Raw genomic sequence first — 18,662 nt, 5'->3', positions numbered from 1 at the left:
ATGACATGATCATATAGTACATGAAATAATGGATTGTGGTTAATTTCAGTGAGAAAGGGGGGGGTGGGATAAGACAGTGACAGTCCTTTATATTTCACCATTTTCAATTATATTAGATGCAAGGCCAATTGCTATAGCTTTCCCTGAGTGAATTATTATTTTTCCTGCACCTAAACCAGTATACCTATTACTTATGTCTGAGGGAAAGTCATCTAGCATTTTACAAATGTCTGCAATATATATTTGCTCCATTCTGCAGCTTGTCATACTCCGGTGAGAATAAAAATGTTATGCAGCAGAACAGTAGTTTGTCAGAGGTAGGCCAAAAAAAAGAAAAAATATGTTTCCCATTTCCTGAATAACCTCAATCCCTGGATGCTGACCCTTTCCCTTTGGGACAGTGTGCTGGCCTCTATTACACAGCTGCTATTCTGTTCCATCTAGTGAATTTTTTTATTATTTTTTTTGTTTATAGTGCTATGTTAAAACAGTAAACCCAGTGCTGTTCTGAGAGAGCAGGGGAACAGATGTAGACAGGGCAAAGCAACCAGCCTGGCGTGTGCACCCATAGGCACCAAGAAGATGGAAAGTGGAGAAGCCTACGAGAGGGGAGAAGAGAAGACAAAGCCTGGCCAGGCAACAAAAGAAAGGAAACAGCAGAAGCACCCAGGGAAGGCGACATCTTTTCTCCTCAGCTCGTTCAGCCCCTTACCAAGAGGCTCAAACCCTGACTGGAACCTCCAGGCATTACACAATGTCCTTACTTAATATTCACTTCAAAGGACTGCTCAGGCTCTACCAAAAAACATCACACCATAGGCCCAAGAATTACTCCCTTTTATGAGGACCACAGGTCTTTGAAACATCTGCACAAACTGGCTTTTGCATAGGAAAAAGTAACCGAGGTACTGACAACTGAGCGGCAGTGAAAGACCTAAATGAAGAGTTCCACAGACCAGTGAGAAATGCCAGCGAGAAAGAAGCTGGGACAAAAAGGGGAAAAAATTGTACCATCTCCAGTTTTGAAGTTGCAGATAGTAAATTACAAATACTACCTAAACTTAAAGTGTATTTCTAGCCCAACTTGAAATTACAATAGTAAGTGCCTACATTGTTGAGTGTTTTTTAAAAACAACAATAATCTGAACAAAAGACATTTCTCACTTTTAATCCCAAACATGATTACATACTCTGAACTGCCAGTAGTTTTTGCAAAGCATGGAAAATATTCAGGGCTTGCTCATAATTAGTAGACTAATTGTAACAGGGCCAAAACCTCCAGCTCTTAGAAAAAGGCATAAGATCCCCTGAGGATAAACACGCCGGTCTATTTACTTCACCTGAGGATCCTGAAAACGCTTCACCTTTCATGACGGTGGCAGTGCATTGGCATGCACTACAATGCTGCAAAGTAAACAGATTTCTAACAAGGCTGCAAAACGTCTCAGGTTGTCAATCAACAAACGGAAACTTCTGCTACACGGTTGACCCCGGCACAGCGAGGTTTAAAGGACTCAGACCTTTCCTGCAGTCTTTTGTCTTCTCCCCTATTCCAATTCCAAAACTATAGGTAATAAATTATTAAAATATGCACAAGCAGCTATGAGCACAATTTGCCCTCTTGAGATGCACAGACAGAAGTCAGCAAGGAGCCGGGCACACCTATCTGCAAGAGAATTCGTCTCTTACTGTTCGTCCCTGCTTAGTATTTTCTGAGAGCGGCAAGTCCACTAACTAATGGCCTGTCAGCTGTGTCTCTGCCCCCTTTTCTCTCATCTGCACTTTGGGGTCCATCAACACTAAGAAAATGACTAGCTGGTGACAATCATCATTGGCAACAGCTTTTCTGATCCCCACTCAAATGGTGTTGAAAACTGTTTCCCGGCTCGTGTAGAAGAGACAAACACATTTCTGGCCCATTACAGATTGATGCAGTCATCCTTTCCAGTAATGGGCTTGAAAATTGATTGGTCCCAATTACATCAGGAGTAAACACATCATTTTCAGCACCAGTTGGAAGTGGTCCAGGGGGACCTGCTGTTGACAACCACTGTCAGCAGAAAGTTAGTCAGTGAAAGGTGATTTTTCTAATGCAGATGCTGAGCAGAGAGCCAAGAGAAGCTTGAGCTTGATATGATCTGCATCAACATAAACATCGACATTTTGGTATGTTATTGATGGTGTTTAAGCACATCAAGTTTAAGATCTGCTGATTTGGTCTTATCAGAAAGAATGTAAATTTTTTTGGTGTGGATTGTGACTGCACAATGTCCGGAATATGAAAAAAAGCGTACTCCCAAGACAATATAGTCTTCTTGAATATTCAAATTTAGATGGTTGGTGAAACATTATAAATTACCACTACTGACATAATATGGACAGCAAAGAGAATACATATACATCAAAAGTTTGCCCAACCGTCAACTAACATTTTTGAAAGCAGCACTGTTTCATATATAGACGGAAGAGAAAAGATGCCAGGGCTCCAACCTCAGATCTGCAAACTGCCTTTTAAATGTCCACAGATGAGTCTATTGCAGTTTTCTTATTTGTAAAATCAGAATAAGACTTCCTTATTTCACACAATGTAATACTGTGAGGAGAATCAATAATTTTAACCAAGCAGAACATATAAATTGCTGTACAAATACTTAACCCTGGTTTGCTATTCATAATGCCCAGTCATGGACCAGGTCATGGAACAGACAAAACCGTGATCCACAGCTTTGAGTACTTTCATCAAATGCTGTGTGCAGCTTCTACCCGGGCACAACGTAGCAAGGGTTTGCTTTGCTTTAGAAACTTAATTGTCATGTCATTTCACTGTTCGATTACATTCTTCCTTCCATTCGATCCTCAGCTACACATAGGGTAAACTACTATTTTTGTGACCCTTACGGTTTTCTAAGGGCCACCACCTAATTTTGGTCCCAAGTTTGGAAACTTCTAGATGAGCTAAATGACATCAGCTAAATGACAGGCATAAAGTAGGCTGATGGTCCTTACTTGACTTTTCTCCAAATGCCTTTGTGTGCCAAAGTCACATCATTAACATTCACTTCACAAAATACAAACACGATTTATAGAGAAAAGTACTCTGGTTTGGATAAACATGGGATCGTTCAAGCATTATGTAGTATTTAAATTATTTTTCAAGTAAATTCCCTATCATTAGAAAAGTCACTTTTGTTCTTTTGAGAGCAATTTTATTCAGTCTAAGTATGAAGAAGAGAAAAATGTTTTTCTTACACATGATCACATTGTTCAGGAGATTTTACAGTATTTCCCTATTGTGTAGCTTCAGCCCACGCTTATACAGCGTGTTAATGATATTCAAAGTGGTGTGAAGGCCTACAGCACATGACAGTTTCAAAATGTCAGCACAAATGCATTGTAAGTTGAATACAGTCTTAATTTTTAAAGGAAATTGCACATTTCACAGAGTTGAGTATAAATGTCAGCCTTATTTTAAGGCTGAGTAAATAGTCTTAAACACATCCTAATCCTATTAGATGCAAACCCTGCATGTAAAGGTTGAATTGAGTTGGCAGAGCATTGTAGGTAAACACGCATTCTGCTCCCGTAGGTATACTGTACTGAGTGGTGGATAAAAGAGCTTTGTCCTTCTATTCCCCCAGTAGTTTCCCTCCTTTTGCCTTGCACTTTCAAAGCTGTGATTCTACTAATAGCCTGAAATATTTCAGAAAGACAAATGCTCCACATTTGGGATGCTCGCTATTCCACGCTTTGACTCAAAGATGAAAACTCACACGGCTCTTAATTAAACCTGCACTCACAAAATAAGAAATCTGCAGTTATTCACCATGGTGCCCAAACACTTACCCGCAGGAGCTGTGTAACTCTGCTGAACAATAACCGGACTTACATAACTTGCTGCTTTATGTGTGATAAAGACATATCCCCATTGCACTGCAGCTCCACATGAGCAACCAGAAAGAAACTGTTCTTAAACAGATGAAACTAACTGGCTTGAGTTTTATGTTGGATACGGAGGGTTTGTTTGATTTTTTTGAAGTTTGCTTAGGCTGAAAATAATTTATTTCATATTTTTTCATTACTTTTAACATGCTGTTAAAAGTTCTCATTTATCAAAACATCCTATCCTCCTATGTTTGCCTTCATTTTCTTTTTTTTTTTTTTTTTTGCTTGCTTTAAGGGTGAAAGAAGATGAAACAACTGAATGTCATTTACTCTCCCATCTGTACCCTGCTCTCCTTAATTCTGTTAGCAGGTGATGTACAGCTGTAGAAGGGGAACGGGCTTTGCACTAGCATACTAATCCTCAGACCATGATGACTTTGCTTCAAAAACTTCTCTCACATTCCTCCTGGTCCCACCATCTTCTCTGAGAGGGATTCCCATCTCTCTTCCCAACATTACTTCCTTGCCTAGTAGTCCACCATCATTCCTACTGCTAGGTAAAAAAACCTCTTGCTTACGGGGAGAGAAGTTCATGTTCCCAGGTCCTACCCTCTGTCAATCTGACATCCTGATGCTTCCAACAGCAGAGACAGCCAGAGTTTGACAGGAAGAGGGAATTCTGTAATCAAGGCAGGTTGCAAATTACTGCTGGGAGTTCCAAGGCAGGTATTTCCCAGCAGAAGAAAAAGTTATTCTTCAAACATAATGCTTCCCTGAAGTTTTCCAGCAGCCTTTTAATCAGCGGCCAGCTGTCAAGATTCTGCACACATGGACATACATCTAACATTGACATTTAGCTTTCAGCCTACATAACCTAGGAGCGTTTGTTACACTGTCAGTAGGGAAGACAGGGTAAATTTAAGTTAATTCAAAACAAACACACAAGCTTAATTTTCTATATTGTTAGCAGCAAACAAATATCCTGTTTATCTGAGAAACAAGAGTTATAAAATCACATACCTACCTGACTTGACTTGCTTACCTAAGAAGAATGAAAATGGATCCTAACTTTAAAGGTATTTACATGTCAGCTGCTCTTACTGGTTTTGTGTACCCTTTAAAATGACCTCACTATTTTAGCCAGTCTTCTCCTAAAATTTACTTTTCTCATAAGCACTATGTTACAAAACCTAAGACATTTTTCTTCAAAGTTGTGTTTGTATAGTTCAAGACACTAATCTTGGTAGCATTTCCACTCCTAGCAATGGTGCATTGAGCTACTATAAGCTAGCTCAACCATGAAATCAAACCGGACTTGAAACTAATAAAAAATGTAAATACTATTATTAGGCTTTTTATAGTGTGAAAACCTAAAGAACTTCAAGAAGTTAACAAGCAGCTGTAAAAAAAAAAAAAAAAAAAAAAAAGGAAAAAAGAAAACACCCAACTTTAAAAATATTGCTAAATACTCTAATTCTCTACTTCATTTGTAAATTATTTAAGTAAAACTACAAGAACAAATACTTTGGTCAATGGCATAAACTAGAACCAGGCATCAAATTGACCTTTATGGCTCAGATTCTGTAAAATCAGTCATAAATTGTTCTTTGGAACTCAGCCCCCCTCTCTCCTCTAAACAGAACCCTTGAAGAACTACCCAAATGTTGACAATGTAAGACACTGAAACTGTGCTGGTGTTCATGTAAACAAAGAGCTTTATACACTTTTAGAGTACAAGTAGGTACACACGAATTCAGAGAACCCGTCTTTGTAATTTTATTTCAGACTGATAGCACTTAATAACAATTACTACTAATAAAGAATAAGAACTGCTTTCCACTGCAATTTTGAATAAAAGTCACATACCAATTACTCATAGCATATTTTAAACACACATCGTGTCCCAAATTACTTCAGAGCAAATAATGTAAAAAAAATACCAACTATTAAAATATGAAAATATTCCATGCCCGATTCATTTCAGTTAGCTATAATAGATGTATCTACCCCAAACAAGTGAACTCATTTCAGATGGGGGAGTACTTACATCACTCTGGTATTTATTGACTTCCATGGCATGCTTAATGTCTGGAGGCTCTTTCATATGTGCATAATCTGAAGTTCCTTTCTCAGCATCGTGTTTTTGTTTGTAGAGAACCTGAAAAGCGCAACATTATGTTTCTGTGACCTCGGCAGAGCAGGTATAATAATATGAGCTGCGTTAAACCTAGCATCAAAGCGTGCCTGTATGCAGGAAGAAATGTAATAAATAATTAAGCTCCTTAATGGAACCAGAACCCTGAAACGAGGGCAGCTTCTACCCAAAACAGAGACATATGAGGCACAGTCAGCAGAGAGGTTTCTCTGAGTCTGTTATTGCAGCAGAGGTACGAGTAGACAGGAGAAAGAAAAGAAACATACAGAAACAGAAAATTAACTTTAACACAGTGAGAAGACAGCCTAGGGAAAAGCATAAGGGAAAGCTTCCTTTGCTCAAAACACACTTGAATCTATCAGCTAAGTATATATTTCCTTGTGGGTTTTTTGGTGGTTTTTTCCTGTTTTCAGAAAAAAAAAAAAAAGCAAAGATTTTGTGCATGCCTCATGAATAAACAGGTTTACATGACATACTCATATCCCAAACATCTATTTCGTCCACTGTTAGGAAATTACTAGCACAATACACATTTTGCCTAGCCCCCAGCTTCACAAAGAAAAATAATATTTACATTCAATTGTCATCACGGTAAAGGAAAATGGAATTGGATTGTGAGTTTATAAACAAATTTATTTTTATAATAGAAACTGAGCTCAATGTTGGGCATTCATCCAGCTTTCACTGTACTGTGCTATACTTACGTATACACACGCTCACATACTAAACTGCCTGAAAAGCTGATCTTGCACTTACCCTTGTCAGAAGCTTTTAGGCTTACATTAAGAAAATTCACCAGGTTTTGATGCCTGAAGAAGCAGCAAGCATCAAGTAAATTCATTTTCTAATAGCTCTCAGGAGCAAGCATTAAAATAATCCCTAAGAAAACAGCAAATACTAAATGAGATTGAAAGCTGACTAGGAGGAGAAGGATTTGAAACTAAAACCCATGATAGCAATAAAAGTGAAAGTTTTGAGATGGGAACTCTTGACTACAATGATTCAGACTCTTTTAGGACAGGATACTAGAACTGTGAGAAAATGTTGTGTCTGTTTGTGTTTAAGGCAGCAAGATTGCATCTGAGTCACAGATCACGGTGCCCAAGGCAATATATTAGTATCTGCCCTGACTATCTCAGATTACAAAATGATATATAGGCTGAGAGATTAAGACAAAAAGGTGATGGGTTGTTTGTTGGTTTTTTTGCACTGCTACTATATGAATGAAAGTATCAAATTAGGAAACTTAAAATGTGCCATCTCCTTTATGGTGTAAATCCAACATAATCAGGCCTCTGGGGAAACAAACACAACTTAAATCGAAACAAAACACAGTCTATAACCTCCCTATACTGATTACGTTTTGCAACTGGCAAAGCAAATAAGCTTTAACAAGACTGAAGCATCACTAACAAATGATCCCCTGCAAAAGTGTAATTACTATATAAACATACACTACAAAAACTCTTGCTATTTCTCCTGCTTCAGATTGTCACTTTTAAGATGTTCCCCCCTTAATACCATTCTGAAAAGCAAACCCCTACCATTACTTCCAAAATATACTTATTTACAGGTATTTTATTACATTGCCACTTTGCTGGTTCCACATGCATATTCTTCTGTTGGCAAATGGGCTGTGTAACCAAGACATCAAAAAACAAAAGCACATCAACTCCCAACATAAGAAAACAAATAGAAATTACAATTGAGTGTCCACTATCTTGGGAAAAGATGACTGTTTCTTTAGCTTTATGTAGGAATATTTCACTTGCTATTTGACAGCTGTGTTCTTCCTATCTTTTCACATTATTCTGATCAACTGACTTAAGCAACCTTGAAGCCACCATAAGCTAGGAGGAGTTCAATAGCTGTCTAGTTTAGTTTTGGACAGTTTAGTGCAAAACTATTCCCAGATCTGTAAACCAGTTCCAAGGATGCATGAAAAAAAATTTATTATTTCATCAATATTCTTAGAACCATTATTTTACATGTTAGCATGTGTACACTTATTTCTCATCTCATGTTAATTTTTAAGTTTTAGCTAAACTGAATTTTCTTTATCGAACATACATATGAAACTACTCTACAGAGAGATCAAGTATTATAGGTCACTGACGTAACCTCTACTCTAGTGGCACCATTTATTAACTCCAGAAATACAAGGCAATTATTTAAGTAGGTATGACTTCAGATTGAACTAATTTGAAAGTACTCATTTTTTATTTTTCTTATCTCTCTTGTACACCAGTGTGTCAATAAGAAGCTGCATTAAGGAAGGCTTTGTGCTCTTTTAACTTAACTCTGACTGACCCTCTGGTTTGGAATACTTTAAACTCTATTAAATTTTTATTTTTATATTTCGCTTTATGGTCAGTAAGCTGAGCTTCAAAATTAAAATCCACAGTGTGGGATTTTGTAGGAGGAAATGTTCAAGAACACAGAAAATGCCATTTTAATCTCCAGATAGAGAATTAGATTATCCCGTGTATTTGTGTAAAGCTATACTGGAGAAGTCCAGGAGACTAATACCTGCTACCATAAAAAAGAGGAAGAGATTTGAACATGAGATTTGATACCATAAAAAACCATGAAGAATTACGTAAAACAGCCTGGTAACGTGTAATATGATTGTAAATGATGCAGTAAACCACAAACATAGCTTTAGCATAGTAAAAAAATACATATGAAAGTAAAAGGAGGATTCTGCCCACAAGTAAGAAAAACTGTGAAACTTTCTCTGGAAGCTGAAAATACTGGTTAAGACTCACTTGGCTCATCATCTTTAAAAACAAAAAGAAAATACTGTTGAGCATTGACATATAGTTACTATTTGAGATATTGCCCTGTGCAAAGGAGAAAATTAAACTGCCTTCAGTTTGCTTTAGATTATTCCTTTCAGATAAGAAGAAAAACAGTGCAATCTCTTCTTATGGCAGAAATAAAGTGATGAAAAAAGTGATGAAACGCACACTTTTTTTTCAGCATTGTTTCCCCCTCAAGCAATTTTAAATACCTTTATCATTGTTTGTGACACCTTATTTAAAGTATTCTGCGTAAGGAAGAACTGAGTATACTGGTCTTCAGGCAACAAAAAGACATGACACAAAGCTAGCAATGATCAGAAATTTTCCTTCAGAAATATTTTCCACAGGAAAATTGCATTTTTTTCCAAAAAATGTCCATTTCCTCTCAGGAAAATCAAAATAAGGGCCCCCTGCCTAGACTGCTCTCATCAACAACATTGCAGAGAACAGGGAAACTGGTGAGAGCTTTGTAGGTTGGCAAGGAGGGTGAAGCTACATGTTGGGGACAGGGACTTCTGCTCTCTCTAGTTTACGCTGGAGACAGCTGTGACAAAAGAGACTGAGGGAGGAAAATCTGGTTGCTCACCCTTAAAAAAGCTATTTAGAAGGCAACAGTCAAATTTTCTGCGTAGAGGAAAAAATGAAACTGATAAAAGCCACCCAAGTATGTGGGGCTATGAAACTTGGTTTTCATTCTCCTGAAGCATTTTTTTTTCCCATAAATAACGTCATGATTTTTTGTCAAAATTTCAGATGGATTTCTTTCTCTGTGGGGATTTCTTTCCACCTTCCTGCCAGTTCTGTATAAAACAAAGAAGAGCAAATGCGGGCTTTATGCAAAAGCCAGCAAAGGTGGTCTTGGTTAGTCTTTCCACTGCATTCTGAAGAGGGAACTGAGCATATATCAATACAGCCAATACGGAGAGAAAGCTTCACAAGAGGAGAAGCATAACGGTTAGGATGTTGTACTCTCCGTTATGGCAAGGTCCTGTCAGTGCTGACATTGTATGGCTGGAACCCTGCAGAACAAAGTCCTGGCTCTGCAGAAGGACAATTGCCATATCAGTTAGAGCATGGAACAGTGATAGATGGTGCTATGGCAGCCTGTTTGCTCTGAAGAGGATAGTGGAGGGCAGCTGTAGATGAGGAATAATTTCTTGTGAGAAAAGGAAATTTCCCCTAGTTGCCTCCAAGCTTCTAAATCGTGAGCGAGATCTGAAACAGTGTATAAAATTAATGGAATGGGCTAGATCTAAGCAGTCTGAAAACAGAGCTGCTGGGCAGCAGCAGCACCACGTCAGGATCAAACATCAAATCGTGGGAGAGACCATTTGCTGAGGACACACCTGCGTAAGGAGGTGACCCGGCAGAGGCACACCAGCCTCGGCAGTCCTGTGCCAGCAGGCAGAAGCAGGGAGAGTCAATGGCTCCCTTTCTTCCACACCATGATCCCCTAGTCCTGCCACACCTGCTTGGCAGATGAGGCTACGGATCCTGCCAAGAACATGGCATCACAGAGCGAGAAAGCACCTGCTTGATCTGGCTACAAAAGCATTCAAGCCCGGCCTTGCATCCAAGAAGCATGAAAAGGGAGTCAAAGGTGTAAATTTGTTCTAACGTGGATGGGGAGGAGGACACATACTCGTATTTTGCACCACTCAGGAAATCAGCACCTATTTAAAATCACCTTACTGTAATTGAGAAACAAACTGCAGTTGTGTGCTTGGAACTGCCCTTTTGCAGAAGAGTTGGCACAATGGCCGGCTGGTGCTGTTCTCTCTCCTTACTATGGCATACCCTTGGTCACCTCTTGCTGAAGTGATGACCTGGAAATTCACAATCTCAGCTAGAAAGATGCAGCAGAAATCCCCTCTGCCATATCCTGACCCAGTTGAAATCTGAAATCCCTGTATTAGCTACTACTTAGGTACCGCAGCGATAGGCACAATATGGATTAGATTTGAATACTGTAGAGAAGATTTTCCACCAGAAAATCCCCTAGGATCTCTCTCAAAGTAGCATTAAATTCAGGTCCACTGCAACAGTAACCACAAGTTGGAAAAATGTGTCAGCGTATCTTTAAGTTTTATGGTAGATTATGATTTATAACGCATCTGTTCCTAAGGGGATGGCATGAATTTTACAGGAAAAGTTTCTGCTAAAATATAACTCATCCTATAAGCATATTTGTTTTTCTATGACTGTTGGATGATTGAAGAAAACCTTCAAAAAATACCAAATGAAAATGTCAGTCTTTTCCTTAAAAGGGTTGGGGTTTTTTTGATTAATCAAATGGTTTCATTTTTAGTCTCAGTTATTTATCTTTTCTGACATACCACTGATGTTAATTAAACTCATTTGCGTAAACTAATGTAGAATGTACCCATTTGGAATGAATCCAGGAGTAAATCTGTGGAAAACTAGTTAACTAATGTTTTATAAATCAAGCTAACGGTTTAAAAATGTTATACAAGTTTAATTCCCAATTTATTTCTACTGTAATTCTTCCAATCACTCACTTTACAATGAAATGTCACATTAATGTCATTTCAGCTACTGTGCTGCTTTAAATTGAGAGTATATATGTTCCATTTCAAACCATGAAAACCAAAATATTCTTTATGTTATTATATTTGCTTGATATAGCCTTGATCAAGTATAGCCTTGATTAACACACTGTTTTAAACCAAAACATTTCTTCACAACCCGTCCTGAGATTTTCGTGCTGTCTTTTTTTATGAATATTTTCCTTGTTTGAAAAAGAAAAAATCACTGTATTAGAAGAATGCATATTGAGATACAATCAATAATATGGATTTAGGACTGTGTTCACTTCACAGACTTGCTGTATTAAACTATATGTAGTTAGTATCTTTAAGAGAGAAGAAAGACAAAAGAAGAAAAATGTGGAAATGCTTGGTGAACAGAAAGCCATGACCATCTATCAGCTGTAATTCTCATGAGTAACAATGAAAATCTGCAACTTCATTCATATTACACATACTTAATACTCAATTCTACTGAGATCAATAAGGGTCACCTGAGTACATTAAGGGTATTATATTTTTAAGTCCCTGGAGGCAATCAAACTGGAATTTACTATTTTACTTGTTGTTTGCATGTTTTACACTACGTTCAATATACTTGATTTTATATTTTTAATTCTATAAAATTTGTTATGAGTGGTAGTATGTAGACAATCAGAAATACATTTATTGTTGCCAGTAAATGCCTTTAGAAGTCATTAAAGTATTTTATTTTTTTCCCTTCAGCATCAAACATTCTATAAAGCTAACACAACACCCAAATTGAAATGCTTGTTACATAAGATACTATAAATGCAGTGCAATGTCACTGAATTCGGTAATTCCTTATTGCATTGACGTATTTCTAATGGATTTCATTGGATTGATGAATGCACTAGCAGTTTTAAAATTTATATTTAATAAACATAACGAGTAAGATTGTCAACATCTTAGAAGTCAGTAGTTCTTGCAGTTAAGAAGTTATGGTCATAAACTTGGGATGATAAATTCACCTAAATAAATCAAGCAGGCATTCAAGTATCTGTTCAAACATATTGTACAAATTGGTCATATTCTGTCAAACACTCACTCTAAAAATCATTTTTGAGATTCTAAAATTGTACCTTGCTCTGAAGTTGCGTTAACTCTTTTGCAAACACACTGTCAATTGTGGCTGGCATCTGCTGATAGAGAGAGTTGGAAAGGTCTTTCTTAGCAGCCCCTTTATACTTCACCTGGAGGGGAGAAAAAGTTGACATATAATGCAGAAATTAAGATACAGTAATCATAAACCTATTATTTCTGTTAAATAAATTGGCATAGACCGTTAGAACTGGAAAAATCTAATGCTGTCATAAACTTTCAAGCAAAACCAGATCTTTAAATAACTTTAAAATACTTTAGGTAGGTGTTTCTAATTCACAAAGCAATGCAAAGTATCTCCTAATTAAAATAAATTATTGGGGGGAAGTAAAAAATAAGGCAAGGCAGTTATTTTTTCTATCTTTTTTTAAATCATTTCAAAAAAAATGAAGTTTATCTTTTTTCTTTCCATTTTCACAAATTTTGCAATGGGAGGCCAACAAAAATTACCGGTTAATAAGTAGTAGTGATTAAATGTAATCAAGGAGGACAGGAACATTCAAGTTACCATGTCTGGCACCATTTCTATTTAATCTTCTCATATTACAGATTTATTTTTAAATTACTTTTTATTTATCCCGTACTTTCTTCACTGTTCAGTACTAGCAGTTCCTCACAAAAATGTTTTTATGATACAGACCAGAATAAAAGTTCAAAATCTGGGAGGCTTTTGCTTCAGACCTAAGTTTTTCAAATTCATAAAACAATCATGTTAAGTATTGCTGTGAAAGTAATTGTAAATATCAAAGACATTTTAAATTATATTGTCTAATTTCATTTATTTACTGTGCGATATACAGCTGTTCATTAGAAACTAGTTTCTCATATATATTATGTATATCAATAATTTGCTGTAACATTTGCTGTTTCCCAAAACAGAGGGCTCTTTTTCACTGCAATAGATGCTGTTAAGAATTTTGGTCTTCAAGTTTTGCAAAATCAGGTTATGGGACACTAGAGGTCAGTAACTTACAAGATAAACCATCCATCACAACAGTGGCTTCAGGTAATGCTGCAATAAGCACCAGAGTGCTCAACAGCGTGATACCATAAAACATACAGGTTTTTTAATTTTGAAATTCCTTCATATCTCTAAATCTTTGATTAATAATCAGCAGCTTTTCTTTGGAATCAGACAGATGGCTTCAATAAATACTCCCTATATATTGTACTTTTGTAGACTACAGTGGTCTGTCTCTTTAAAAGTATAATTTCATCACAGTTATACCCCTTGGGACACGCCACTCTTCCTCAGAAAATACAAAGATAAATATAACAAAAATATTCTTCAGATGCATTTATATTGAATGTAGCCACACAGCAAGCATGTACATCAGAAACAGAGTATAGAATGTATATATATTACATAACTCCAGACAGGGATATTGGGATGTTCTTTATCATAATCATAAAGGCCGCAAAAAAATTGAGGCACCAAAAATTTAACTCTTCCAAGGGTCACAGTGACAGAAAAATTACTCAGAACCAGCAGTTCCTTAACAGAAGCATCTCTCTTGCCAGGTAAAACTCCTGCTGTTGTTCTCACATGTGGAAAATAATCAGGGATGCAATCCTCTGACACCTTCTACCTGGGGTATGAAGAGCTGGCAGTGAACTCTGCTCTGGCATTTTGGAAGCTGACATTCTTGCTTTGCCACCAAAGCTCTGTGTCTGTGTGTACACGAAGACCTAAAAACTCTGACCTGGGTATGCAGACATGCATGCAAGTGCTCAGGAGACCTGCAGGTGCACATCTCTGCCCCAGTCCCCTGGCTGAAGGAGGACAGGGGTGATAACATGGTAACAGTGTCCTTCCCGCCTTCTGTTTGACAGTCAGGCTGTGAATTCTCGGCAGCAGAGAAACTGCACACAGGTATAATTTGAAAACCCCATCACTGCAGAAAAAGTAAGAAGAAATCCTTTTCCTATTCCTCGGTTTATCCATCCATAAAATGGGATGGCTAAGACCACCTCAGAACCATTTATAAAACATCTTTGAATCCCAGAATAGAAGTGTTGCATAATTCCAAATTATTATTGCTCATATATACAGTTTACACTAATTTCAGTGCTTTAAGTCACTTCAGCTTTAAATAGAATTATTATTTGAAATAAGCCATCCTTCCCCTGCTAAAAACTACCATATTCAATTCAGAGAGTTTTTACAAGGCGTAAGAAGCAAAGAGAATTGTTCAATTTTTTAGGTCTTACCTCAGAAATAAAAGCACCAAGACTTTTCACATGTTTTAGCTGTGGGGTGTCAGGTACAAATATGCACTTGCCCTTAGATTTTTTAAATTCTTCTTTATAGTGTATCTACAAGGAGGAGAAAAAAAGTTTAATTGTTCTTTAAAAAATAAACAACGAGAAAAACAAACAATGACTACTTCTATTATTGTTTTGGTTGTCGTTGTTGTTGTTGTTGTAGTAATACTTATTGATACTATCCTGGGTGGCTTGCAAACACCTCAGGCTGGATCAAATTAGGCCACACAGGGAAACACCCAGTTCGCACACACAGTACCAGGGCTGTGGGATCACAGAACTCTTTAATAATAAAGAGGAAAAAGATATTTTTTTTTCTACATCTACAACACATTTTCACCACTGTCTGCAGACGTTCTAGTATCTGTAAAGAAAGGAGAATTGAATAAAGTATTTTCTCCTTGATCTCAAAGATAAAATCGTTAACCTAACTTCTAACACAGACCTAGCAGGCGCAGAATCTGTGTAACACGATCAAAAGCCACTGCCAAAGGCTTTACGAATCCGAGAGTTACATGAAGAAATTCAGAAGGCCACTGCCAAATCATTACCTACAGAGCACCCCAACAGTCATCACATGCAGGTAATATCAGAGTTTAAGAGCATTTCAATTTTAAATTGAGCCACTTCTTAAGTCATATATATGCTCATCAGAAACAATTTTTGACACAAAACACCACAATGTATTTTGGGGGTAAAAAAACCAAAAGTGCCTTTTTTTTTTTTTTTTTTTTTTTAAACAACCAACCTTTTTCTTACCATGGGGCAAACAATGCGGGCAGGTGTACTAAGCAGTTATCTAAAAAGAATCGCATGCCCATTGATGAAGTCAGAACTACGGTTTGTATTAGTGAGACCATGAGGAGGATGAAGCCCGTGGACACGGTGAACGCGTAGGGATCTTCATTGTGTAAGAAAACAGAACGTCTATGATGAGATGGACTAAATACATTTTAAAGATAGACATCTTACATGGATAGCCTTACACGGTTATTTGTAACATTTCTTTCTTTGTGCATAGAATGGTTTAGCTCAATGTAAATTGAATTATTTAGTATTAAGCTTTCACGGTTATTATCTGCTACCATTTCTCTAACCTCATTTTCACATTCTGCACAACAGCAGCTTGCATTTATGCACTCTAGACTTGCTGACAAGCACTGACAGAAGCAATATGATCTGCATCTGAGCAGTACAGAAATATGCAGTCTTAATTTCCTCTTTCTCTGAATCCTTAATGGATATCACAAGTTCTTGCCTAAGCTCCTCTACAGGGACTTGGAAAATTCATGAGAAGGATGGTAGCTTACACAGAATCAGCTCCTGTACTTTCTGATGCAAACGTTTTGCCCAACACAAAATGGATTAGATAATGCCAAATTCATCTCAAACTGATGGCTACGTAATCTTCACACAGGAAATAATTTTGGTTACTATTGAGCTCATCCAGGTTTGGACTACTGAAGGGATCTACACCCCATTACCGAATCATATTGTCCACCTTTGTGGATTACAGTGTATTCTAAATAAAAACTCTTTGGTGAACAATGGGTATAAAATTACTGTATATCATCGTTTTACTCAGGGACACACAAATCCAACAGTTCATGTAATCTGTGTGTGACACCATACTCCTAGGTAATCACAGAGCAATACAAAATAAGGGCAGTTTTATGGTAAGTATGAGCAGGCGCTTACTGTCAGCCTGCACACGCGTACCAGCACACATGCATGTACTTGCAAGGCTGGGGGGCGGAGAATGTGTACATAAACAGCTTTAAAAAATAACTTTAAAAGCTTCACAGAATTGTGGTCATTCACAGTGGTACAGCTGAGAAGTGATGTGGGAAATCTAAAGAGCTGTCTACTGGTTAGGTTTGATGGAATTCCCAGTAGGAACTCCCGTAAAGCTGAGACTCTCGTAGAGGAGATGGGAGTCTTGTGGCTCCCAGCTTAGATAAATCACCCACAGATAACTGAGGGCTGTCTGTAATTACATCCATTTTAATTACAAAGCAATAATCACATTTCAAAATCAAACATGAAAGCCTCCTAAGGTATCTCTTAACTGGGGGGTGGGGATGACATGACACAACTAGACGAAACAATCAAAGCCATTCTGCTGTAGAAATGATGCATTCAAAATAACTGAAAGCAGTATAAGACAAATGCCACCTCCTTATTCCTTTATTATTCACATTTGTTATAGTAACCCACAGAGGCCACAAAACGCACATAGGCTCAAATGAGCAATTTAGAGAGGACATGTGATAAAATGTGTGGTCAAACTCTGATCCAACACACTCCATTCTGCTACAGAAGTGTCTGCATCACTTGGAATCAGAAAGATGGGAGATAAAATGGGACAAGTACAATGAAGTCATGACAACTGCACTTATAGAGTGTATTTATTGTAAATGACGTAAGCTAGAGACTTAAGAGGTTGGCTATGACTGAACATAACCAATAGCTGGAAGGAATATGCAGAGAAGTTAATGCTCCTCTTCAAAATTTGGGATTACAAATTCAAACGTCTAAAATACTGAATAGGAAATTTTGCCTGTGAGTGACTTACCCTTCACCACAAAATACGCTGTTTAGGTTGAGCAGATCTGGTAAGCCTCGCAAAAAAAAAACAAATAGGAAAAATTTGCAAATGATGGCCTGCAGCCACCACTGCTCTTTTGATATACTTCTGAAGTCCAATAGCTCACTAGAGGCCCAATTTTTATTAGCTCTCTCCTGATCCCTTTCTTCTCCCTGACTCATGATAAAAATACTCCGACCAGCAGCACAGCTATCCAGTAAAAGTGGATTAAAATTCCTAGACAACCACCAAAACAGTAAGCTTCAAATTGCATATTTTTCTTGATGGATGTTATACGGCAAGATCAACTTGATGAAACAAGGGCATCCAATCTTTAGGCTGAAGCTTCTTGGCTTGCCAAGAAAATTCATCTCACCATGGCCTGTTCCATGGGTTTTCATGGGGGAAACACAGGGGGGGCTAAAGGGAAGGCTCTGATGGTAACAGCTGAATCTGTGCAGCCACCTTTCCTTTGTATTTAGGGACACGAATTAATCTAACTTTAATATGAGTATACTCAAAAAACTGTTCTTGGTATCTTGACATCAGTGATGTAACTATGTTGACAGTCATCATGCATCCATTACAGAGCTGTCATCTCTCAAAGACCCATTTAAACTTAGAAAAGCCACAAAAACATCTGAATGTTCTTATCTAGCTCTTATGCTAGACCAAAAGGGAACTTTTTTCCACTAAGGATTCCGTTTCCAACCCTACATTTCTTAATTTATAATCTATCATAAGATTGAGCTATGTCAGACCACAGATCCATCTAATAAAAAATCCTCTGTGGCCACAGAAACCTAGAGAAGCGTATAAGAACAGGGCAAGCATACAGTATCATTGCCCCACAGTATTTTACTACTCTCCATCAGTTTGGACCTCAAAGTCGTCCCGAGTTAGAGGCTCTGACGGGTGATGGGGAGCCCAGAGGAATTAGGGGGTCACAAGCCATTTATATCAGTGGAAAGGCGCTTTCTTTCTGCACTTGACTCTAGGTCTCTTTGGCCCTTCTTTATAACAAAGAGACACGCTAAAGCAAAGTTGGACTCTGTACAAGGGCGGTTAAATGGCAAGTAGTACTACTTTTTGCTATAGGGGAAAAGAAACACTGCTACCATACATTAACAAAATTCAGCAGAATCTTCAGAAGCAGAGCATCTGCCTCTCTACCAAAAAGGATTATGATAGTTAAGTCAATGATCATTTTAATCGTATAATAATTCACCTCTCTACTTATGACAGTATTCACAACATCACACCACACAATCAAAACAAAGAGATTACAATATATCAAAATG

General features: G+C 37.6%; 1 protein-coding gene across 4 annotated transcripts in view; it reads right to left on the bottom strand.

Annotated features, from left to right (window-relative positions):
* NEBL (nebulette) overlaps nt 1-18,662 on the bottom strand; it is a 271,880-nt gene that overhangs the window by 70,430 nt on the left and 182,788 nt on the right. For 2 of the 4 annotated variants that reach the window (XM_063324684.1, XM_063324685.1), the window contains exons 3-5: nt 14,721-14,825; nt 12,491-12,601; nt 5,930-6,040 (exon numbers count right to left, since the gene is read on the bottom strand). The exons of the other annotated variants lie outside the window; for them this stretch is intronic. In XM_063324684.1, the coding sequence (XP_063180754.1) occupies nt 5,930-6,040; nt 12,491-12,601; nt 14,721-14,825 (327 nt within the window). The remainder of the gene's footprint in view (nt 1-5,929; nt 6,041-12,490; nt 12,602-14,720; nt 14,826-18,662) is intronic. 4 annotated transcript variants of the gene reach the window in all.

The sequence above is a fragment of the Chroicocephalus ridibundus genome, chromosome 2 (genome assembly GCF_963924245.1).
Source record: "Chroicocephalus ridibundus chromosome 2, bChrRid1.1, whole genome shotgun sequence".
Classification (NCBI taxonomy): domain Eukaryota; kingdom Metazoa; phylum Chordata; class Aves; order Charadriiformes; family Laridae; genus Chroicocephalus; species Chroicocephalus ridibundus.
Note: the sequence above shows the minus strand (reverse complement) of the source record. Positions and strands in the feature narration are given on the sequence as shown.